Below are 26,870 nucleotides of genomic sequence, written 5' to 3' on the forward strand. Positions count from 1 at the left end.
GCATCTAGGGAATATAAACACACAAGCAAGATCCAATTTGTTAATTCTACTCTGACTCTGAAAGCCAGTATGAAGGAAAACAAGGAGAGTATACCTTTTTAGATATAACCTTGATCTACTCCTCTTCTCAGAAAAGCCCTCCTTCACACAGAAGGAGACCCCACCTATGGTTGTTCCAACATGACTTATTCCAGTAACATTAACAACTCTTCAGATCCAACTGTTACTAAAATCAAGGAATTTGCACAGAGAGAAAAAGTTATCTTTCGTTAGGGTTAATAGCAAAACTTCTGAGAAGCCTGGCAGGAAGAGACACAGCTCCAGCTCTGGACAGCTTATAAAGAGGTAAGAAGAACATACGCTATCTGGAGAGCGAGGGAGCAAGGAGGCCTTCTCTCGGTCACGGTCTACGTTCTACTCTCTGGCAAAGCTAACAAATCAACACCGATCATCTCAGGATTACACCGGGCTCTGCTGCCTACCACCACAGAGGATAGAAAGCGTCCAAGAAGTTCACTCGGGATCTCATTTTATTAACCACACTGCTGCACAGAAACTACACCAGTGGGCTTCATTATAAAGCCTTAAGACTGATAGCCAGACAGACTCGGCAATTTGGACTTTGTTGGGGCTTTTTTTAATCTTGGGTTTGTTTTAAAGAACAACAGAATAACTCCTTTTTTGTGAGCTTCCCAGAAAAAAGAAAAAAAAAAAGCAAGGCTTTCAAGAGGAACTGAAAACCAGATGAGTTTCACATGCTACAAAGTAACAATTTTTGAATGGAAACCACAGAGAGCCACTTCGCAAGTACAAGGACTGAAAACACTGAAAGAGCACCTCTTTTGCTCATGGAAAAGGAGTTAAATGAAAGCATCTTCTTCAACAAAAGAACACAGGTACAAAGCAGGCATTTTATTTAAACAGAAGTCCTGGGGTTAAGTCATGGTAGCAACGAAGTATCTGATTCTGTGGTAGGCTCTCTCTCTTCAAATCTCAAAATACTTTCAGCTGCTTTATGAACTCTTAATTTCCTTATCCAAGTGAAAAGTTTAACCATTACTAAATGAATTTCTACAAGGCATCAGAAGTCTTTGGAAAATCTGAATACAAGCAGAGAACCCTCAATCCCTATTCAGTTACTTCTAAAGCAATACTCCCCTCTCATACCACCATATATTCAAGGAGTTTTGGGGGGTTTGGTTTGGTTGGGGGTTTTCTTGTTTGGTTTTGGTTTTTTAACTACCAGTGCTCCCAAATAGCAGTCAAACAAACAAGAAACTAGAAGTACCACAACAAAAACTCTTTGAAGCAATCCTTTCCCAACCCACAGAAGTTCTCCAAATTGAGAGGTCAACGTAAAGGATCTAGCCCCTATGATTTTAAGAAGGTATTTTATCTCCACTGATAGAATCAGAGCAACCTGAAGTCTGTTCTCTTGTGAAGGGCTTATGATGTTTTCTGACCCATTCAGAAGAAAGGAACAAATACAAGAAGTTTTGTGAGCACAGTTAAGGATTTTATAGTAGTATCATCACAACTGTACTCCATCATGCAAGTTCAACAAAACTAAAAGTAGAAATGTAATATTGCTAGGGAATATCACTAGAGAAACATCTTACAAACATTCTGCATTTGTATACTTTTACCGTAATGTTAAAAAAAGCTAATCAGCTTGGTTTTATGATAGTCTGCCAGTAAAATCCAAAAGAATTTTATAAAAGATGGACATTGACCTACACTTAGGAAAAAATTAAAATCAAGCCCCTTATAATTAGGATCATTTTTCTTAAGTTAGGGAAAAGAACTCTACAATAATCTTGGAAAAAAGAAATTATGGCCAAGCTCCATTTGGAAAGACAATAGGGATCCCAGGAACTAAACAGTTAAAAATCTCTTACAGGAAGTGAGTAGAGGTCTGAAATAAAACACTAAACAAGAATGCAAGGTTGCATGAGCACTTTAATTTTGAGTGTCTTATTTTAGTCACTTAAAATCTCAGGCACTTTAGTTTCTGTAATGTGAAAGGTACACTGAAGTTGGATCTGTCTGGACTTAAGTGTTCAGTACTATAATTGCATCTGGATTTAAATATAAATTTCTACATTAAAAAATACTAGGAAAAAAGTTTAAGAAAAGTTTGAGGAGCTGAAGAATGGATAACTCCTTTTGTATGTTCTTTCAAAGATTAATACTTGCCTCTTTGTCCATACTTATGCTTCCAGCAACATTTATCATTGATTCAAAGGTTGGAAAAAAATAGTGAATGAACAACTGGGGGGAGGAAGAAGAAATCAGTCCCGTATAAAATATTCTTACCACTTCAATGAGAAATCGGGGACCATGAGTGGTAAAACAAATGTGATGGGGGAAGAAGGAATCAGAGAGGCAGAAGGGAAAAAAATAAGTCGATCTTACAGTACTGACATCAACCTAAGAATTAACATTTGGTTAACACAGCTAACATGTAGAAAGAACGATTACCACAATAGGGGTACCATTATAGCACCCTCCACAGGCTCGAGACACAAAAGGTTCTGAATAGAGCAAGAGACACTCAGAATAGAGCAAAAGAAGAAGTGAAAATATATTATCTTATCAAAGACGTAGAATTTAGCTCCTTCTGACTTTGCCATGTTCTCTCAGCGTACTTCCAGGGAAATTAAGTAAATATTTATGATACGGAGGAGAGGAAGAAGTAAAGGTTACAGCATCCAGAAAAATATCAGGCAAAATTCACATTCTGACACAGCCACGACTTCTGTAAAGCAGGAAGTTGTTAGTTGCTTGCGGAAGTAACGCCTCTTTGCAAGAATAAAGTTTTCACAAAAAATCCTGCTGCATTTAAAGATTCCTGCATTAACTGGTATCTTTTACATTTTAAACATCTTCTCATTTTGAAATGCTTGTTGACTTTTTTGGAAACCATTCAGAACCATAAAGAAAAATGTTTAGAATGTTATTAAGTTAGTTTGATAAAGTCTTTGTGAGCATTTTTTGTAAGAAACACAAAATGAAAATTTGATTGTTGGAAAAATCTGTGAAATGGAAGCAACCTGGTTCTGTTTGCTGAAGGTTTTTCCTTATTTTGGACATATTTAACATCCCAAAAATCATAGTCACAAATCTCCAGCTAAAAGGAACCCCTTGAGAGCAGTAAGGATAAAACAAATACAAATTAATGTTGACGCAAAGTTCACTTCAGCTAACCAAGACTGCATTAATTACATCATACACTTACATAAATACTGTAAACCTACTAACATCCATCTTCTCAACAAGCACAGTGCTTGGCTCTCACGTGAAAGTAATTAGCAAACTGCAGTGCTTTGGCACAAAACTTTGCATGCTCTGAACATTATTTTATGTACATGTTCTCACATTCCCTAGGACTTTGTGCTTACCGAGTTTTGCTGCAATTAAGCAAAACTAAAGAGACAACGATTTTTTTACATTTACTTTCAGAGCTAGAAATACCCCTTATTTAGATCATCTGATAACAAACCCCACCTTAATTCAAACAGCCTACTACAGTTTAATAATCTTTAACTCTTTCAGTACAAATCCAAGTTTACTAGGGATGAATTTATATGCTTCCATATTCAATTTGGGCAATTGAATCCTTTGTTTAAAATAAAAAATAAGAGTCTCTATGGACACAGACATTTAAGCCTTAAACAGGATTTTCTCTCTGCCTTTCTAAATTCCCATCTGAGGAAGGACAGGCTAAAGGCCATAAATGTAGAGCTATCTTTACAAAGGAGACTGAAATACAAATTTCCACTGGTTTGTCCTCTGTAAGCAAGCTATTCTTGTTCTTCTGACAGACCAGTGTCCCGTCACCTTTCTGGAGGATTTGGACAGAAGAGTATCAGTTCTTAAAAATATGCACAAGAAACTAATGTGAACTTATAGATGAAAAGTAAAACAGTTTTGTTGCATTAAGGTTCCATCTTTTCTTTACGGATTAGCTTTCACAGACCATGTATGGAATTGTATTTCCATGATGTCAGAAGTACCACCAGTTTTGTAAGAGTAGTGTTGATGAAGTGTCCAACACTCTATCTTACTAAAACAGGCTAGGTGCTGCCCTGGCTGTGTTGCTGTCAATGGAAACTTTGCCATTAGCCTTAATGCAATGGGGACTTCACACAGCATACTACTTCTATCAAACATCTGACTGTTGTTTTCCATATACTGAATATACTTTTCTGGCAAATAGCAACTCACTAAACTGAAGCAGTTTAATCTCCTTTAAAGCCGCTGCAGAAAATAAAATCAGTCTGACAATTGTGTCAGCATTAAAACCGCTTGGATAACCCAAGTATAATCAAAGGCCGATAGCATATGTGTAACACCTTGCATGTAAAAATAGCCCTTTACACTTCATTAATCTCAAGGTTTAAAACAGATGATGGAGGTTTATGAGAAAATGAGTACCAGCTTTCAAGCAGATCCTTTCTAAATAATTTATAGTTAAAACACATGTCAATGCTGCTATACAGACATGAAAGTTGCAAAAATAACATGGCTGAAGTGAATACAGCTAGAGATTACAAGGAGACTGCAAAGTCTGTAGGGCAGGGATCATCTTCTGTCTGTACTCTGAAATGCCTGCCAGGCTTTTGGGTGGTGTGAAAACACTGAGTATAAAGTAACATTTTCATGAGGCATGTGTAGCATAAAGGTCAATCAATCACATTTTTCAAACTATGTCTCCTTCTGTTACAACATGAATGTTGCTATTTCACAAGAGTATTTCAAAAACAGCTGTTATTTTAAAAAGTCAGTGTTGTATTCTCATCAAATTCAATAAAAAGCCAGGAAATCCCTGGAATTAGAAAACCTATACAGCTGTCCTCCTTACCTCTTATCCATGTGACATAGAAATGCAGATTGTGACTGCACCGTGCACATCTGAGCAGTGAATGCAGCCTTACAAGGTGCTTAGATTGAGTCTATTTCTTCTCACTTAAAGTTACATTATGCTAGACTTAAGGCATGCTTTATTTACATGCATTCAATCTCTAGTGGGAGTTTGTATACTGTGCACTGGATAATTCTTTAAGTGAACAACAGTCCAGCATCAAGAAGAGTTTCATGCAGAATACAAATAGAAAGCATTAGATGACTACCTCCCAGGGACAGCAAGTTCCCCGGGCTTACGTTGGGGATGAGGATTGGTCGATCTGTTCACCCTCAGGGGCTGTCTGGAATTATAGATCAGGGACCTTATTGTCATACCCCAGCTGCTGCACAAAGCCACTAGAAGAAAGGAGATTTACGAGTATTTCAGCAGCACTGAACCAGGGATACAGAAGCTATACAACTGGGAGTACAGTGGCTCTAAATCTGTAGGCATTATGCAAAAAGAAAATGCAGAGTTCGGCATCAAGGGAGCTCTCCCAGAGCAATAGGACATCTTTGTAAATTCTCTAAAGAATAAATTTAACAGTTATTAAAGAACAACACCCTGTTATTGCAGTCACTGAACTTTACATCACAAGGAAAGATGCAAGGGATTTTCAGAAAGACATCTGTCATTTAACAGTGACAGTGACCTCAGCACTGACGAGCAATTCAAATCCCCAGTGATGGAAACAAATTAACCCCTTGGTACACGGTGGGTTGAGGACTCCAGCATTACAACTACTGCACACTGTAACAGTACAGCCTACAGAAGGTTTTACCTTCAGACAAGCAGTAGACAGAATGAGGTATATTTTTAAAATTGTAATTGCTGTACATAAAAACACTTACAACATTATTTAACATCATGCTATCGACAGTCTTCAAAAGGTGCAAAGGAATTTCAGTGGTAGAAATAAACCCTTCACTGAAAAACATTTATAACGTAGTATTTAAGGACTGGGCACACAAGTAGGAAGGCTAACATCCTTTATATATACCCATTTCACGCGACAACCGTGTTTTACCAAGAGGGTGTTCAGTCAGTTGGATTCAGAACTGGGACACTCTGGAGATCCTGTGTAGTCTTTTCACTAGGAACTGCTACAACATTGGCCTGCAACCTGACCTGACCCTGACTCCTATACATAGTCCTAAGGAAACTCAGGGAGAAATACAAAACCCGCCCAATATCACCGAGACACTCAGCAGATGTCTGCAGAGTGAGAAGAGGGACAGACCACAGAGATTACTCCATCCCAATGACTCCAGTAGCCCCCATGACACCTATAGAGAGTAGGACTGGACAAGAAGCTCTACGGAGTAATACAGTAAGACCTTTGGCCCTGCCTGACCCCACCTCACATTCTGTGCATTTCCACACAGAGAACTAGCACAACAGAAGACAAAAGTATCCCTCCTTCTGGGAAGGGCACCATACTCATTACCAGACAAACCTTCACAGCTAAGGAAGGCAACTACATCTGTCCAATGCTGAACTCTACGGTAATCAATACTACCAACAATTAAACTGGAAAGCTCTTTCCTTCCATAGAGTCAACTGCACTTCTTGAACATTTACTTAACATCAGAACACCTGAGCCGACTATTCACTTTTTCCAAAGGAAAACACATAAGACACACACATGGTGAGAAACTTATGATTGACTCTGGCAGAGAACTCAGCTCTCATAACTAGTTTCACCAATCTTTTGAGGGAGGAGATGCCCATGTAGCATCACAGATGCTTAGTAGTCAATAGGATTGTTCCTTTTCTTTTTTTTTTTTCCCCTCTCATTTTTTAAGTCGTTTTCTGTGGCATTTAACAAGCATGTTATTTATCACTAACAGAAACAAAAAGCTACAGCTACAGTGATAGACACAAAGGCTGAAAAACAGAGCAATACCACATGGAGCCCCACATTATACTGATGAAATTAGTTTTAGGCTTTTAAAATAAAATGTGGTAGAGATTGCATAAGATTCACCCTTGTCTCAAGAACAACAGTGAAAATAAGTTCGCTTGCTAAAATAGATATTCTAGCCCAATTAAAAAGATGTTTGATTAGCAAAACACATTTGACATTAGCTCGGATGGCTATACAATAGTGGTCCTCTTCAGCTTTATAAACCTATGGCCTTAACAGAGTATGCCACTGTACTCCAGGTGAACAGTGACTGCATGCTAAACAAATTGCTGATCTGCCATCACAGTCCCCTCCCTCAGAGTAATTAGCTTCCAGATGGATGCCTTTAACACAGTAAAATATTCAGACAACATAAAGCACATTTAGATCTTAAGGCAACTGTAAATTGTCCACTGCCACATGTGTAGTAGTTACACACTTATCTTAGCTATGTTCTGGGAAATTCAAACAGGGTCCAACGTATTTCAGTCATTTCAGTGTGAAAAGAGGAAGACTGATTTACAGGTACTCTTGAAGGAACCTTACCAATTGATGGTTTAATGACACAGCAACCTTACAGACTGATAAAAGAAAATAAAAGGATCTGGACCACAATGTTATTAGCTGGTGATGAAGGACATCTATCTTATGACCTTTCTGAAGTGAGAAGATTGAAAAGGATTGTACATTGACCAAGATGCTCTTTTTTAAATGGAACATATCAACACTTGCGGCTCTTTTCCTAAGTCCATACAGCTGTTCTGCTCTTAATCTTTGACAAATATTCACTTAAATATGCAGTAAGTTGTGCTTATTCACAGTATATGCATTCCTCCTGCCACCATATTATCCATTCTTAGCTTTTTTGGTACCCCACAAAAGCTCCCAACGTCCTTGACTTACCTTCACAGCTTTGGGTATATAGAGAACCCTACAAACACAGAAACAGTTTGGAATACATGTGTTCTAGAGTCGATGAGGAAGATGTATGGGGTAAAGAGGGCAAGTCTCCATAAAAAGAATAGGAACATTGGGCGTGAAGACTCAAATGTTTGACCTGCAGGGGACCACAAAGGCAAGGAGGTTATTTATTCCTTGTCCTCCCATAACACTTGGTATTCTTCAATCCTAAAAAAAAAAAAAAAGAAAAGAAAAACAACCACACTTCTGCATACAGTCTGAACTTTGTTTTAAATCAGAATCGCAGGATAGTAGGGGGTCTTGGGGTCTTGTTAAGAAGCCTTCTCTTTTATGTTTTTGCCTCAGCAGATTTTGATGTTCCAGTTCACCCTCTAGGTATTTATTCCTTTTCCTGTGGGCATCAGCTTTGAAGTACCAAAGGATGGGATGAGGAAAGCTTAGATTTGTAGAATAAGATCAGAAGCTCTTTTGGTTTAGATGTTGGACTTCAGTTTATACACATTTTTATTTATACAGAACGGCTTATTCATTGGCTAGCTGTATTTAAAACCAGTCAAACCTATGTAAAGACAGCTGAATTGAGCTGCAGGACTTAGTACAGTTGTAGTTATTTTAAAAGCAAGCGCAATACTGTAAGCCTAAAAACTTAGGACAATTTTAGAAATTAACCTAAAAAGAAATCAAACAAGTGTTATTCATTTTTATACTTAACTCAGAACAAACCTTCATTGCTAACAAAACTGATGTAAAATTTCAATCCTCTCACATGATTTGAGGGACTTCATTGAAGGCTTTAGACCCAAGAGTATGTGGGACTTACCAAGCCTTTCCTTGCTTTAAGTTGGGAGGAAGCATCTAGGAGAGACCCAACTCTCTGATAGTTATGGGCATTCCTTACAATAAAGTTTCTCCCTACAATCCTAAAGGTGAGTGGGTGAGGACTTCATTTAGTGGAAGGACAACAAATTGAAGAAAAGCTCTGGATCCTCTATCTTAGTGCTGCTTAAAAAGAGCAGGAGGCATTCCAGCATCTGAAAAATATTGGAAGGTTATAGATTAGACGGGCATTTAAAGAAAAGCTTGATTTTTTTTTTTGTAAAGTCTTTTGGCAGAAGACAGCAAGAAAATGTATAGTTAACATTTCAGCAAACTGAAAACCTATTTAATTTATTCTTAACTGTAAGCAATACAGGAAAAGCCAAAGCAAGAGAATCTACAGGCTCATTTCAAGATTTCAATCCTTTGCGTAGCATGAAAACAAGCCAAATATTACATGGATGTGGTGCTAATCGTTCTACAGTTACACTGTGGAGCAAAAAATAATTGTACATAAAAAGCCTAGGGCATTTGGGCTGCAATAAATGTAACACATATGGTCGTTATTCAATATGTGCAAGTTGCAAGGATCAGTGCCCATATTTCTTTCTACTGTACTGCTACCTTGCAAGTTCAACCCTAAACAAACAAAACAAAAAACACAAACAAAAAAACACGGAATATTTTTTCAACATTTCTCAGACCAAGAAAATTTAAGTTCTAGCTCCAGAAAGAGGTAGTTAGAACATGAGACAAGTTGCACATATTTCTTCAGCACAACTATGAACCAAGACACCATTAAGCAGTGTCCTGTAAAAGATTAAAAACACAGCAAGGTACTTCCTACAGAAATAAAATAGCATCACTGTGCAAGTCAAATCCTTGCAATTCTTGTGCAAAGTAAATCCTCACCTGAAACATTCCATGCAGTTCTGGCTACTCAGATCAGGAGGTACCACACCTTCTCTGTTGATTCCACTCAAGACACAAAAAAAAAGAAAAAAGAAAAAAAAAAGAAAAAAAAAGAAAAAAAGAAAAAAAAGAAACAAGAAACAAGAAACAAGAAACAAGAAACAAGAAACAAGAAACAAGAAACAAGAAACAAGAAACAAGAAACAAGAAACAAGAAACAAGAAACAAGAAACAAGAAACAAGAAACAAGAAACAAGAAACAAGAAACAAGAAACAAGAAACAAGAAACAAGAAACAAGAAACAAGAAACAAGAAACAAGAAACAAGAAACAAGAAACAAGAAACAAGAAACAAGAAAACAAGAAAACAAGAAACAAGAAACAAGAAACAAGAAACAAGAAACAAGAAACAAGAAACAAGAAACAAGAAACAAGAAACAAAGAAACAAAGAAACAAAGAAAAAAAGAAAAAAGAAAAAAAGAAAAAAAGAAAAAAAGAAAAAAAGAAAAAAAGAAAAAAAGAAAAAAAGAAAAAAAGAAAAAAAGAAAAAAAGAAAAAAAGAAAAAAAGAAAAAAAGAAAAAAAGAAAAAAAGAAAAAAAGAAAAAAGAAAAAAAGAAGAAAAGAAGAAAAGAAGAAAAGAAGAAAAGAAGAAAAGAAGAAAAAAAAAGAGAGTTCTACAGTTCATGCACTGGACCAAGATTAGAGAAAGATCTTGCCTGTAATCTAGGACAGCCTTTTTTATTCCCCAATAGATGTTTTTAAACATCCTGAAATACTTAATATCACCTGATGCCACTTTTTACCAACTGCAGAATTCCTTATCAAACCTTCTCAATATTTCTTCCAGGATAGGACCTATACCCACCAGCTGCCTGAACTCTATCCAGTTGCTTTTCCCTAATCAAATGACTCTCCAAGAAACACCAGTAGTAACCAGTCATCATCTGGAGTATGAACCATCAACAACTACATTTCTACATTTCAAGTCCAGTTTTCCGCTGATCTTTCATTTAGTTAACCTGGTCTTTAGGGATGGGGGATACAACTATGCTCCCAAAATTGTTTGTGGTTTTATAAACTGTATCACCTGGGGTAGCCAACATTCCAAGAAGGTTCTTTAGAAAAAGATCTAGGGAAAGGCATATGTTACTGCAACCAACACTTACAAACAGTTGGGAAGTTGGCAGCACATAGTTGGTCTTTGGTGAATCCAAAGGAAACTGGAAAGGTCTCTTAGCAGGGATGTGTAAATAAATATACCTGTATATTCCAGGAGGCACCTTCAGCCAGAACTGCCTAAAACTGTGGACTTTATTTCTGAGATTCTGAAACAAACAAATGCAATCTCCACTCAGTTTGGAATAACTAGGGAGGATGGGGGGAACAGCTTACCAGGAATGTGTCATCTGGAATAGGCAGTCATCACTCCCTCTAAAATTATTTCCATACTTTGTTACTGATGTAAGGAATAAATAAATTTGATGAAACATTAGCTACAAAAGGGACCCAGGGACTCCATTAAAAGTTCCTTGTAAGCCTATAGAAAAGGGTAATTTTGCCCATTATAATCAGCAGTTGCCACCCCCCCAAAAGATCTGTCATCTAAGTTTAAGCTATTGCTTAACACACTTTATAGGTGAGAACTGTCAGTATACACAAGTCGTCAATTATGTATTTTAGATTACCAGTGAAGTCAAGACTGCTTAGAGTTCAAAGATCCTGAGGTCATACTGGATAAAATGACTACAGCAATAGAAATAAAGTACTGAGATCTTAGGTAGAAGGGCTTATCTTAGCTGCTTAGAAGCAACTTAATTCTCTCCAACTAGTAAAGGAGCCATAGACAAAGACAAAAAACCCACCACTTGTAGAAATTTGGGGAGCATCTCAGTTCTCTTAACTAGTGCAAACAAGTTCTCATGCTAAAGCTCTCGCCAGTTTCTAGAACGCTGATACAGTTCCTGTTAAGTTGTCTGGGAAGAGATCAGCGTCTTCCTCTTGTAGGGCAAGAGATCTACAAATAGAACACATAAATAGTCAAGTGACCAGCTTGTAAGGCACAAGGGGAGCTTACACCTTAAAAGTAATGTGAATATGAATCTTAATCCTCACCTTAAGATGGAGAACAGGAGAATGAGTGTTTAGAGCTCTAGGGAGTACTTTGTTATTTTAAGTTTAGCTATCCAAAAGAGATACTGTTCAACCAGCTGCAGGCTTAACACATCTTTCAACCAACCCATGCTAACTTTCAGTTCCAAGCTAACCCACTTACAGGTACAACAATCAAGTCTACATCATGCTGACTTTTTTAAAAAATAGAAAAATATAAGCCATATAGAAAACAAGAGGTCAAGGCACCAAACTCAGGTTTCTTCTCTCTTTCCTCACAGTGTTGTACTTTCTACCCTCCAAGCTACACTAAAAGGCAACAGCTAAATGACTACAATACACAGTGCTCTTTGGAGCTGACTGCTACTAGACTTTCTGGTGGCCTAGCATCTAAATCAAGTATTCCCCCATAACACTTGCACACTTTCCCCAGTTCTACAACAGATTACTGAAAAAGCAAATTGGTTTGCATTTGAGGTTAGAAGTATTTTAATTCTATCTAAGCTCTGTCCGCTCTCTGCTTATACCACCCGTATACAGTGATGGCTACAAATTAACACAAAGGTTCTCCAACAGAAACGTGCACAAATTACATATATGATGAGATTTTGAAAAAAATTCCCCATAATGACCACAAGAGATTGTACAGTTACTTCCGTTAAGTTACCACATTTGGGGAAAAATGATCCAAATTACTTAGCTGTACTTAGAAATAGTTAAATCAGACACCTCCAGTTCTCATTAGTCAAAAGCTAATCAGAAGGAACTGTGGAAAAAAAAAAACCAAGGGTACTTATATAATTTCTAAGATAGACAACAGTGCACAGCGTGTAAATATACTGAAAGCTTCCCCTAGGCACACTATGAAGGTGAAAGTGCTTATCTGTCCTAGTAGGTGGAGTCTGAATACATCAAAAATCAGCAATAAATAACACGAGTTACTAAGATGCAACTACAAATTTTAAATCATTTCAATCCTAATATCAATCAAGATTTGATTTGAAACCAATTTGGTAGTCAGCATGGGGAAGTACTTGAAATACTTAACTATAGACACTTTAAACAGTAACATTTCTTAAGTGTTTTATTGCTAGAAACTGGTACATCTTATCACAAAAAGCTACAAGGCATATTATAACACATACTCTATTATACAGAGTGCAATGCAATCCCCAAAAAGCCACACTCAACAGCACAATTTTTGAAGTTACTCATTCTGTACTAAGAGGTAAATATGATAAGCTTATGCCATACAGCATTTAATACATTTACCCCACAGACCCGCCTTTCTTTTCAGCTGATTAGACCAAAAATTATTATTATATCCAACTTTCAATACACACATCAAAAAAATAGGATGCTTAAAAAAATATACAACACAATGTTTTAATCAGCTTTAACAGTCAGTTTGCTATAAAAAGCTCAACTAAAATAGTCTTAATTTCATTTTAAACAAAATCAGAAACACAGAGGAATTATATAAACAAGTTCTCCATGGAATGGAATGCATGCATACGGTGGGGAATCTTCAACAACTTCATTTGAGACTATTAAAAAGTCTTAGCCACTTTAGAGCAGAAATAAAAAGCTGTTTTGCCCCCCCTAATATATTTTCATTTTCTTGCACTTAGTTATCTTCAGTGTGGTCTAAAGTGAAGTCAGTTTGTTCTTCAGTTTCTTCTTCCTCTTCTTCCTCCTCTTCTTCCTCACCCTCAACTGGCTCATCAGCTTTGTCCTCTTCTTCCGTCTGCTGCTCCTGAGCTTGATCATTAATTTCAAAAGGATTTTCACCCTGAAGCAGAAGATTGAAAACAAACACTTTGATATTTATTTCAAACATAAAATAAAATAATACTCGTCATTTCAGTGAATGAAAAGGGCAGCCACTAAGAAATGCTATGGTATTTTATACAGCTAACACTTTTTTTTTTTTTGCAAGAAAAAACAAAACAGATTTGATTTAAAATTAGCAACACCTCATTTATACGCACAGTGGAAACTGGGATCCCAATAAACTGTTTTAATGAAAGTAGAAATGGCATTGAGAAAAAGCCAAAAGTATTCTACACACAAACGTCAGTTTAACTTCAACATTCAGTAAATTAAAATTACATGGTTAAGTTTCAACATATTTTTATTAAGAACTACAGCTGCTTCCTTTTTCTCCCCAACTAAAACCAAATCTGAACAGAAGAGTTTCATTCTGCTTATCCTTATTTACAGTTTTTATTCACTCTGAATAATTCTATCAAAAAGGCAAACTCTTCAATAAATGAAAAAGAAATCTAGAATTAATTACATTGACTAGCCTGAAATTCATTCCATTGCTGATCTAGAAAAATTATCAAGCAGATTTCTCAGACAGTATTTTAAATATGCTGGCATTCTGGTTTCACTTTTTCTCTATTTCATAAAATAATTCAGTACAAGACATACCTCAGCTTTCACTTGTTTCAGATATTTAAGAACCATGAATAATCAATAAAGAATAACAACATGAAGTATTAGGAGTTTCTTCGCTAAAGCCCCTTTCGTGTTCAAACATCTAACAGAGCAAGTCTGATCTGAATATACGACACCAATCACTAACTACACTATGATTGGATTTCAAGAATATTATTTAAAAGACGATCCAAAAGAAAAAATGAGTACTAGGCCCCTTGTCCTTTTAAGCTTACTTATAAAAAGAAACATAAATATTTTTACTTCTGTTACATTTTTCAGGTAGGGTCTTCCAGGTGGCCTATAAATCACTGAAAAATTAGAAATGTATAAAAACATTTAGCAAATGCCACTGAACAAAAACTTGGCTTGTTATTCTAAAATCAAGAAAAATCATAAAATCAGATTTAAAGAGTAACCCAAAGAAAGCAGAATTCTTTGAGACCGTGTTATTCCAAGTCCCAGGATAATTTTATGCACGCACTTTGTAATGGCCAGCCTACAGCACTTAGATGGTAGTGTCTGTTGAGCCCAATCAACTCATAGCCTAATCAAAGACATAGCTGCCACATATAAACCCCATGAATAAGGCAGTATTTAAACTTCTTTAAGATACTAAGTTTAGTTTTTTTAGAAGTAGATTCTCATAGGTAAGGGTCAAGTACATAGAAAGCTGGTATCGTAACTTATCTGAGCCCTATGAAAACAAGAAAACCCCACATCTCAGTTAAAACTCATGCTACTTTTAGATGATCCACTATTACTGTCAAAGTACCATGGGGCTACAGAACACTAAGGAGTATTTCACCGAACAAGTAACAGTGTCCAACATTGAAATACCAAAAATATTTATTAGCTTAGTAAACCATTTCATTAAAAAAAAAACCACACATACAGAAAAGCGAGTGCCCAAACCAATTCAATTCCAACATCAATGGAAAGCATTGTGAAATAAGATGACTGAGCATCCAAACATTAATTCAATAAGGATTAGTGCAACTCCCCAGAACTGTGCTTATCTACGTTCCTTTTCGGATAGAAGCGTGAAGGACCTCCTGACTGCAAAGCCTCTAGTGCCATCTTCCTTGGGTTCAGCCAAATATTTTCAATCACATTTGGGTACAGGAACAAGGATTTCCAAAGACAGACAGAAATAAGCTAATTACTGAGTTAAGAATACTTTACCTGGTTAGCTTCAAATAGATGCTCATCAGTATACATTACAGAGGGAAGACAGGTACATTAAAAGTTTCATATAGCCTAATGGGGGGCATTGTTTCCTAGCAAAAGAAAACAAAAGGTGGCCTTTCTCTGCATATTATTCACAAGGATATCAGAAGCCCTTTTATAGGTCTGATACAAAAGGAAAGACTAAAATCCTCTCATGTCTAGGCTAGGCATAATGATGAACTGTAGCTAAAGAATGGACTTCTAAGAGGACTACTTCCACTCTCCTGCAGACAACTTCTGACTGTCCCTGACTCTTGGGGACAGGCTACAGAAAATTGTTACGCTTCATTCCTGTGGAGACAGTATGTCGCTTCTGGCTAACCTAGCAGAACTGGATTCAGCACACTACTTCTGGCTGAACAGATCTCTGTACAATAATAACAAAAAAAAAAATTAAGTTGCTTTCCCCAACTGTTTTTTCAGAGAAAAATGCACTTTTCAAGTTCTCAAACTAAGGAAAAAGTTACTGCCCTCAAGGGGAAGATCTTAACGACTGCGCTCTTTGCCAGTGTTGTAGCATCGGAGGCATCCAGCACAGCATGCAGAGCCAATTTTGATGCTAGTTGATTTTGACAGCCACACATCTTCCCAGATGGCTTTAAAAAACAAAACAAAAAAACCCCAGAAAACAAGAACATAGGCACACCACTGAACTGCTGCAGAAAGACTTTATGATGCCTACAGAGCATAAAAACACAAGCAGATAAGTAGTTTATTCCCAAGAGATGCATTCTTTGGGTTCCTTGTCTCTAGAGTATTTAAATTGCAGAGAAAGCTTAAGACTGTGAACTGGTATTTACAACCAAAGCTTTGGGATTCAAATGTCCCCAGAAATCACTCTCTATATCTATTTATAACAGGCCTCACAAACCTGACCCAAAAAGATACCAAAGTCTGCCTGCCTACCTGGTAAGCTTTACAATGCCTTCACTAATACACACAACCAAACAGTCCTGGGATATAATGACAGAAAATGTCAACCTCTATGATGCTTCTCTTGAGCAACATCCAAGCAGCTTTTAATCATAGACATCATTCTATCTGGGAAGTTCTAAATGGTCCAAAATTAGAGGCAGTCATGACTTCATCAAGGGATAACTTTCTGCCTGAGAAACAAGATGGTCATCTTTTCCTCCTTAGGAGGAAAGTCCCCTAAAGGGACTTGCTACAAGTTCATAAAACTTCTAAGATGATTGTTTCAGAGTTGCCTGCAGGTGGGTTGTGGTCGATTTCTCCCCCACCCTGCCCCGCCTTTACAATATGGCTATAGGAGAATAAGGAAAAATTAAGAAACTTTAAAAAAAGCATACAAAGAGTACATTGGAAGCATAAAAGGGTACTGCACAAGACCAACACTGGGGAAACAAAGGGCTCTTTAAAAGAACAGCCAAGGTAAGAAAGAATCCTTTCAAGGTTCTTTGATTAAAATACCCATGATGAAGATACGAAACAAGATTAAGAGGAAAGGCTCCTTGCATGCAAAGGACAGAATGCAAACAATATGCTGTTAACTTAAGGACTGAATTGGATTTTCAAATATAGGAATTGAAAAAAATTATGGAATAAGATAGTGTAAAAGATGGTCACCAGCACCATTAGGATCATAAAGATCACATGCAAGTTTTGACAACTGGAAACCTCAGTTCTGGTACAGCAGTTTTCTGGAAACTGAATTGAGATATTTCCAACAATGCAGACACCAGCTCCAATGCAGCAGCAGTACAGGAAACAGATGCAACACTTTTGACAGAAGACATGATACAGAAAATGATAATCCTAACAGCAAGGTCCAGCAGAAGACTGGAAGAATGGTACACGACAGAGTTATTCCAATACTAATAGATCCAAGGAAGCTGCATTAGTCAATTAAGAAGCCCACCTTTAAGAAACACTATTCTCCACCATTATGATTCTTGTTGCTCTCATCATCGGCTGTGGCACTACCAACCGCTGTCAAGCCCTATATGGACCTTTGTTTTTCCCTTTCCATTTATAATCCTAGTCACTGACCAGAAGTGTAACAAAGATCAGAGCCTTCATAAGACACCAGGAGGTCTTCTAAAGCCTCATAATTTAATTTACTGAAGCTGTCTTCCATGGAGCTGGGATATTCACTGCAAATGGCTTGAAACAAACAAAAAACCCACAAACAACACATGTTGGAATTATCTTAGGCTAATTCCATATAGATCCTTCCATTTTCAGTGAACAGCACAGGCACCTTTACCATGTTAAAAAAAAAAAAAAGTTAAAAAAATAGCTTAACTCAGTGAAAATTACCAGAGGCAATTTAACCTTTACACCTTTGCTACAGCTGATGTATCCAAGCTTATAGAACTAGGTGAAAGATTCAAGTACGCATACTTATTTAGCATGTACAGGTAAACACTACAAAGCTTGCACTTACTTCTTAAAAAGACGATTTTGCTGTGAAATTTGAAAATCTAAGACTGACTTCATAATTATATGGTTAAATATAAAAATATTTGAAAATGTTTACAGAAAAAAAAATTCTTTCTGCTTTCCTTTTCACAGTGCAAACTAGAAACATTTTGTTAAAGAAAAAATGGAAGTTGAGTATTTGTAGAATGACACGTTTGAAGCTGTAAGTTTGTTTAAAATGGATGCATCTGTTTGCTTTCTTTCCTTTTGCACATACAGCAAACAACCTATGGAGACAAGATTAAATCAAAGGGCAAAACAGATTTTCCATTAAGCATTGGGTAGAGGAATAAGTTACAGATAGGATGGCATTTTACTCGAAAGAAGTGGCCAAGGTGTCCCAAAGTAAAACAGCAGTTCTTATTGCTTGTCAATTAGCTTACTCCAGACCAGAAGTTATGTTCCACTCCCTCATTTTCAGTCAAACATTAGCCACAGCCTTCAACCTTGAAAAGTCTTATACAATGCAACACACAGCAAATATCCTCAAAACTGATCACCTGCTGCCAGGTGTCAGCCAGCCAATCAACCCAAATTACATTAAATTGTCATCCTCCAAGCAGTTACTCAGTAGCTCCATGGGGCAATCGAAATGGCTTAAGCAGAATTTTTCACACAAAACCACAATGGAGGAAGGTGGGTCCCAAATACCGGTTGTGGTAAAGAGGTGGATGACCTCCAGCAGGGTGTGGTTCTAGGAGGCAGTACTGGCCTCAACAGATAAAGAACTTTCCCTAATTCAACTCTATTTGGGATATGCACCTCTTCTAGGCCACCCCTTAAAAGAACAAACTTCCCAATATGCACAGAGAAATCCAGCAGTGTAATAGAAAAGAAAATGTTTTATCTTTTTTGCTCATGTCAAACTGTATCAATAGGGATGCACAAAAATCAGGATTTGCTGACCTGCAATTTTATTCTCCTTTTGTCAAAGGCACTTGTGATGTTGATGACCTGCCTTTGCGACTTGGTACAAATCTACGCAACAGCCTCGCAGGTCTTCCCTGCTCTGAATTTCCTCTTTCCACACTGCATATGCAGCATAGACAACACTTTCCAAAACAATGGGGGGGAGGGGGCAGTGTTTGCTTGTTTGGGGGTTTGGGGTTTTTTTGGTTGGGGCTGGGGAAGGGTGTTTCCGCAAGCCACTCTGCCCTTCATCTCAAAGCAAGCTATTTTTGGCTGTAACAAGGATTTCCCACTCTTCTGGAAGACTGCAGGCACCAAATGCATGCATCCCATTCTCTAATTCATCACATGCTGTATAATAAAACTGGACTCTTTCAGTCTGCCTTTGATTATATGTTTTGATAAGGATGAGAGGGATTTGCATAGCCAGAAGCCAGATATATCTCACTGAGCAGGTGCTGCTGAAAGTGTGTTAAGTTCAATCCACCCCAGGAAATACCAGTGCTAGGCATTCTGAAAACATCAGTGGTCTCCTTGCAAAGACAATCTTGCAAATTTTATCTTCCTCAGTTTTCCAACTAAGGAATGGCAAATTTCCATTCCCCTTTTTACCAGTCCCTCACTAAGGGGCTGTACAGGACAATGCACATGCATACCAAGCCACAAGAAACACCAGAAGAGATGGCTGGAAATACATGCAGATATTCCAGGCTGTGGTATCTGGCCATTTGCTACCTTTTCTTAACAGATACAGAACAGTTGGCTGAAACTGATTCACGCACCCAACCATACATAATTTTGCAGGACATGACTAATTTGACATTTTAAATCACAATTAACTTCTGCATTGGTTCCTACCTTGACATATTTCTGCAACACAATATTGCTTTTTCTGAAAGAGTCTATTGTTTAGGCACAGGCAAAATTATAAACCAATTAAAAGTTAACTACCAGAAACAGCCAACAATGGTACTACAGAAAAAGTCACTTCACTGGCCCAGAAGAAAAAAAACCCACGTTTTGCTAAAATGAATTCACATATGTTTCTCAGGCCATGTATTTGCAACATAGGCTACCATGCCTTTTAAATCCTCTGATCTCAACAACTGCTGTTGTAAGCTTTTATTTTTTGTATGATGCCATGATCCTAGAAATTCTGTGGAATAAAAGTAGCTGAGTAGTACATGCACTGTCCTTTAGTACAAAGCCACACGTTGGATCCTTTGCTTTTAAAAACGTAAAGATTAACTCATTTGTGAAGTGTTTTGTGCTCTACAATTAGTATTACGTATAAAGATACTGCTGATGCTTTCCTAAAGCTGGGGGTTTTTTTATAAGAGCATAGAATTAAAAATTGACTAGATACACATAAAAATGGTAAACAAAACCCAAAAGATTGTAAATCTGAAGGTGGTGATTTTTTCTGCAAATGAAGTTATCAGAGACAACGATCTGAGACTGGCAAAATACGTTAAAAGTATATTCAGTCTGTGAGCTACCTAGAAGGCAGAAATAGAAGACAGAGCACTGAGGTTAAACTCCATCAGCATGGAGGAAACAGTGGTATAGCAAACATTACAGATGACATTTTTCCATTTGCATCTTACCTTCACATACAGCTCGTATCGTGCCTTGACTATAGGATTATTCAAGATACTGGTGGCAGTAAGAACACTCTCCCTTTTTATTTGTTCTCTGTAGGCCTAGGAAACAAATTTTACAGTGAATAATTATCATACACCTAATTGCAATTTGAATTCACGGTCACCTTCTGTAAGGAAAATAATGAATGTATTGCAGCATGAAATGCTCATTATTAGCATTTAAGTCCAAACCACATAATAAGCTCAATTAAGTTTGGTAGTGTTTATAGGTTGTTACTTTAGCTTGATCAAAAGATATATTCACATCTTGCTTCTATAATGAACTACAATGACAGACCTGTCTACAAACACAGTTACTTGTTCTCATCTACAGATAACGTGCACACTTCTCCATCACAGCAAAACATATTGTTGAAGATGTCCCTGCTCATTGCAGGGGGGTTGAACTAGATGACCTTTAAAGGTCCCTTCCAACCCAAACCATCCTATGATCCTGTGATATTCCATAATCACAGAAGCTCGTATATAAACAAAACATTACTTTGGCAATCTTGCTTACTATGACAACTGTGATTTTTTCCACTCACACTACTCTTTCAATCCTTCTACCAATCTTAAAAGTGTATCATTATAAATTGTAACAGGGACCAATTCCATACTACTGCTAATTCTAAACTGCTCTCATCTTTCTTCAAATTAAAAAGATAATAGCCAAGGAAAAAAAAGGACACCAGGTTTGTTATCTTGCTAGAAACTTATGTATTATGTTTTGCAATTTGAATAACAAAATCTTTCCAACACTTAATGGCAGTAAAAAAATTCTGATAAAATAAAAAAGTCATTCCTAGTAACCTTCTCAAGACCTGCTACTGTCAGCTATTAAGCACACCAACATTTCATTAACTGGAGGTGCTTAAACACTGGCTACTTCATGGGACATTATGTTTACAAAGTGTAACAAGGACATTCTAGCTTTCCAGAGAACATGTAATACCAACAAGAACTTAGAAATTACTTGCACTGAGTACCATAACACTTCTCACCTACTATTAGATTATGCTTGCTTGTTTTTTTAATATGTCATATCTTACTTGTTTTCCTTTCGTGTGATCAGGAGATTTTAAGTGCTGCTGAACAGAACTGTGTAATGCAGGAACATACACACTGCAAGCACTGCAGTGAACAGTCTCAACTTTCATCATATGGTCATCAGCAGTAACCCCTGCCAAAGAAGATGCAACAAACCATTAACATAAAATATGTTATTCTAGGGAAGTGGGAGAGGGGATTTGTTGTTTTATACCAGAAAATTACAGCTGTCAGTTGTTAAACATGTCAAACTGAAACATATGGGAATATTCACCCAAATTCAGGTATCAAAATTAGGCTCTGTGAAGGTAATGTTGAAGGAGGATGTTTTTAACTTGGATATTCCAACTCCTCCTCTCCACAGACTATGTATGAGACCCAGGCAATTATGTTTGCTGCCTGAGGTTATGATATAGGAATACCCACCTGCCTAAATAGAGGGAAATAAAAATGATACAACAATCAAATTGAACTATTTAATGTACAAAAATGCCATCTATTTATAATCAACAACAACTAATATCCTTAATAATACACATTTTGATACAAGAAACAAACAAAGCTTCACCAAAGCAGCTGGATTACCTTTCCCCTCATAAGAACAACTAATTTATTTCCTTGCTTCCCCTCACCACCAGGAAGAAGCACATGAATCCAATTCCTCTTGCAAATTTAAGTATTAGACTGCCAACAGAACATTCTGATCATAAAGGCAAACAGGTCCTCCAGTACTTAAGGAAAGTACACACGAAGAATTTGGGAGATTGTTAAGATGTTGGCTATATCTGTTTTTAAGTAGCTTTTCGCATTTAAATTCCAATTAAGGTAATATTCAAATACAATTATTGCCTAAAGTAAAGGTACTCAACGGATGTCCCCTCTGGCTCTACCACATCTTTTGAAAGTCCTCAAGCAAAAGATAAAGTCGAAGGATATGGCACAGCAAGGCAGGGACACACAAAATGCTCTAGCAAACTGCCTGTAGGGCAGCCAAAGGGAAAAAAATTCAGGCCAAGATGCATTTTGGGTAGCCAAGAAAGTGCTCAAACTCCTCCTTTTGTCAGCGTCCCTCAAAACCACAGCAGCTATCCCTTACATTATTCAGATCCTTGCCATCATATTTGACCATTATCACCTTACTGCTTTATTACACGCTCTCTTTCAAACTATCTGCATCCACCTGTTGCCACTCCTCATGCATTATACTGAATAAGACTGTGGCAAAGCCCACATAATTCTGTTTGTCAGGTACCCAGCACAATGTTATCTTACTTTCTGACAAGGCTACCTGGATAGCAAACATAAATAAGATTTGGTATCTCCCACTTTGCTTACATTCTACATCATATCAGAAATGAAGAAAGGAATCCCAACCAGGTACAGAAAAAGCGTGAAAACTAATCGTTTTAATCCAAACATTTTATCAAAGAAGTATGAAAGGAGAAAAGGACAAGCAGAGCTCCACAGTACACACTTTCACATAAAAAGCATTACTCACCTTCCATTATATCTTTTTCAGCAGCTTGGGCATTTTCTGTTTGGTTACTTGTCTGTTGCTTACGCATAGCTGTCTTCTTGAATTTATTCACCATACACTCCTACAGAGAATCAGAAAAAAAAAAAAACCCTGTAAGACGTTTGATGTACGATTGTTTATATTCCAACAGGCACCTATACTTAAAATGTTACTCAGAATAGCTCTGTAATAAATAGCAATTAATTGCCGTTACTTCTTAAGGCACTACTTTTAACTGTAAAAGTAACACTATTTTACAGACTCTGAATTTGCTTCAACTTTTAGTAATACATGCTGTGTCAAAAGTCATCTGCAAAAGGAATAACGATGATAAATTAAGCATATTTTGAAGATAAATGGTAAATCGTAACTACATTCTAACATAAGTATTATATAAATCAACAACCAGTTGTCTTACATGAAGAAATTCCATCACTACTTTGTCAAATTTGGTTTGCTTCTGGATATGATCCAATGTTTCCTGGTGAGCTGCACTCTCCAGATGTGACTCAATTTCTTTTTCTTCAAATGTTCGAAATTTGCAAAATGAGCAAGTAAATGCCATTCTATCAAGAGAAATACATTAAATAGCATTACCATTAAAGAAACATTCTTCCCTCTGTCCTCAAATCTATGAGGACTTGACAAACCTAATCAGAAAACGAAGGGGAAAAGCATTCTTTAAAGAAGGCTAAGTGAAAAAGAAAAAAAAGAAAAAAAAAATCCAGTATTTTACCACTATGAAGGGTAACCGTTACAAGAACCAAATATAAATCCGGCCTGTCTCAGAGTAATGAATTATCTATGCAGAAGATGAAAACTGCTGAAATCAGAAGCTAGCCATTTAAAAGCCACATTATCCTGTGATTATATCTATCACAGCTCTCTAGTTTGTGTCACCTTTTGTAGTACTCTCCATAGTCAAGCCAGTCCACAATTTCATAATTACAAATAGTCAAAAGAATTCATTTAAAGCTCTTTTTCCATACAAAAACTATATAATATTTATAAGGAAATATGGCCTCCTCAATACAATGAGGAAAAAGCACTAATGCTATGATCACATACTGCGCTGACATAGAACAATTTTGAACAGTGCTGGCCATTAACCTGCTTCACTGTGGCAAGACTAAGAAAAGTTACGGAACTATCTACTTATTTTTGCTATAATATAGCTCACCATACATAGAAAACCAGAATAAAGTCAATTTCTAACAGCTTGTTAAGTCAGCATGAATATATATTTAACTGAAATATATACTTCGAAAGCAGTACCATTCTAAGCTGCTTCTCAAGTGTGCATTGATGCACTTGTGGGGGAGAAGGGGTTAGGAAATTGTGTATTTTCTGACACAGCAGAGGTCCAGCAAAACATCCAGTCTTCTAAGCCACAGGATTTGGGTTCTGGGTTTTGGTTTGGTTTGTTTGGGTTAGGGTTTTTTGGTTTTGTTTTTTTTTTGGGGTGGGGGGGGTGGGGGGGTGGGGGTGGCAAGTGGCGGGGGGGGTTTAGTTGTTTCTTCATTGTATTTTATTTTCCTAAAATCAGTCCAAACGGTCTTTCAGGAAAGACAACATATTCTTACAGAAGGATAAAGGGGAAGAAAAACACTGCACACAAGACAAAAATTATAGCACAAACCTGTATCCATCACCGTATTTTTCACTGTTTTTTTCCCTTCTACGCCTTTGCTTCTCTCTCCTGGCCTCAATTCGCCGCTTTTCTTCTTCCTCACTTTTAACTTCTCCTTTGCCATCTTAACATACAGTAGAAAGATTTTAAAATGTTATGGTCCATTGGGAAAAAAAAAAAAAAAAAAAAAAAAAAACAAACCAAAATAAAACACCAAACACCAAACCCAGTAAAAGTATGTCTTCCCTGTCTCCTCCACAAACACCTCAAAATGCAAAGAAAGACCCTACACCAAAGCAGTTCAATGGCTTATTTAAATGCCATAGAAGTTTTGTTTTGTTTTCTTCCTCTAAAGACAACCAATTTAAACATTTGCTTCCAACAATGCAAACTTAGTAGTTTAGGGGTTACACTCTAGATTACACTCATAAAAGTAAGGAAATTCAGAGTTAAAGCAAACCCTACACTGTTATGCCTAGTTATTAAAGGCCTCTTCAAGTAAGTGACCAGGAAAGGGTACTGGGGGTGCCTGGGGAGAAACATGTTATTTAAAACTCTCCATGGTTTTACAACACCATTGCTACAATCCCCTTACATAAAAAGAAACTATCTAAACCCATCCTCTTCCGCTGAGAAGGCAGTTTCCAAAACCAAACGCAAAGGTTCTCATAAAGGAGACAAGGCAGTGTTACATTAAGGTATGGTACCCAACCTGAACTTCAACAACTTCATTATTTTTCCCCACTAGACTTCACTTGATTTCACAGAAAAACATTCCAAAGATTTTCAGCTGAAGAAAAAACCAGTGAAGGAAGAACCAGCTGAAGGGGGGGGGGGGGGAAACAAACACAAAAAACCCACCACCAACCACACAACAAAAAACCCAACCAAACTTTCACAGAACTTCATTAAATTATCACCTGGCATGTAAGTAAGAGTGCAAACAAATAAATGACTAGAAATTAGTTTTGCAACATTAAAGACTTCTAAGGACAATGACTTTTTGCATAAGTGTACTTATGCTTGCCTTTCCTATGTCTGCTTTAAAAGCCTATGGACAAAGGGAAACAATTAGAATATTATTCAGAGAGTAGTTTTAAAGCAGGAAAAAGAGGATCACTTAGTTTTCTTTTGCAGTTCAACCTTAGAAGAGAGGTCAGCCTCCATGAAATTTGCCTCCATCCAAACAGCATCAGAAAGGAACATACAGCAGCATAATGGGGGAAAAAAAAAAAAAAAAAAAAAAAGGACTTGCAAAAAGCTCTGTGGGTCTAGAAGTGTCACTGAGTACTGAAAACATTTCCACCGACTAACAGCTTACACTTCATTCCTGATTACCCCAAGGTTTTTCATTTTGTAGCAGAGTTTCAGAAATTACTCTGATCTGTAGAAGAGAAAAACTCCTATCCAAAAGCTGTGTTTTTTTTTTTTAATTCAATGTGAAAACAAAAAAACAACCACCCACCCACAGAGGCAATTCCCATTACTGATCTCAGGATTTAAGATTCACTTAGTGCCTTACCACCAACCCTGGAAACATGCAACTGATCACTTGTTTTACTGTTGTAAAAATAATCTAGTATGACATTCTGTGGAGTGAAATGGCCTATATCTTACCCCTCAAGCTCATGAATTCAAGTGCCTGTCCTGTTACAGGCTGGGAAATGGAAGCCTGAATCTACATATAAACTGCGACTCTACAGTGGGGCTCCCACTTTCCTTCAGTGCACTTATGCAAACTTTTAAAAATGAAAAAAATACACAATTAAAAAATAAAAAAATTAAAAAACTTACTACTATTTCAAGAAAAGAAACTCTAATCAGTTGGCTGCAAACTTCCAGCACTCCTTACCATCAGATTAGACTACATACGCAATAGGGCGGCACACAAGGGAAAGGGGACTAAAAAGTTTCAGCCTTAAAACTGGATTTCTTTGTGTATGTGTTTGAAATCACTACAGTTAATATACACTTTAAGTGATTTTATGTAAACTAATAATTAACCTGTTTCATTAAGACTGCACATGAAATAGACCCCATGTTCTTGAGAGCACCTCTCCGAGTTAACTAAATCCACTTTATAAAAGTGACTCACCTAGGATTTAAGGGTGAGGTTGATCAGCTAGTGGGATAAATAATAGGATATGGGTGAGGAACTGGTGGGATAAACAACATTTAAGCAATGGAATGGCAGTAAGTATAGAAGACCATTTACATTAATTTCACAAAAATTAAAACAAGTCAGACAACAACATACAGAGATGATCAGAAAGCAGAGAGACAATAAGCATGTAAAGAACAAAACAAGTGATGGATGGATGTTACAAACAATCACCTTCTCCATGGCCTAAATTTATAAACTCTTAAAAAAAAAAAAAAAGTCATGCTACTCAATAACTATTAGAGGTTATACATACAGGCTTACTAAATCTATTCA

The 26,870-nt window shown here is 37.0% G+C and overlaps 1 protein-coding gene across 2 annotated transcripts in view; it reads right to left on the minus strand.

Annotated features, from left to right (window-relative positions):
- Nucleotides 1–12,637: 12,637 nt before the first annotated feature.
- ZNF326 (zinc finger protein 326) overlaps nt 12,638–26,870 on the minus strand; it is a 29,750-nt gene continuing 15,517 nt past the window's right edge. For both annotated transcript variants that reach the window (XM_075508428.1, XM_075508429.1), the window contains 6 exons: nt 24,443–24,557; nt 23,222–23,369; nt 22,786–22,885; nt 21,290–21,420; nt 20,202–20,297; nt 12,638–13,363 (listed from right to left, as the gene is read on the minus strand). In XM_075508428.1, coding sequence (XP_075364543.1) covers nt 13,199–13,363; nt 20,202–20,297; nt 21,290–21,420; nt 22,786–22,885; nt 23,222–23,369; nt 24,443–24,557 — 755 coding nt within the window. In that variant the 3' untranslated portion in view covers nt 12,638–13,198. The remainder of the gene's footprint in view (nt 13,364–20,201; nt 20,298–21,289; nt 21,421–22,785; nt 22,886–23,221; nt 23,370–24,442; nt 24,558–26,870) is intronic.

Source organism: Mycteria americana, chromosome 7 (genome assembly GCF_035582795.1).
Source record: "Mycteria americana isolate JAX WOST 10 ecotype Jacksonville Zoo and Gardens chromosome 7, USCA_MyAme_1.0, whole genome shotgun sequence".
NCBI classification, from domain to species: Eukaryota; Metazoa; Chordata; class Aves; order Ciconiiformes; family Ciconiidae; genus Mycteria; species Mycteria americana.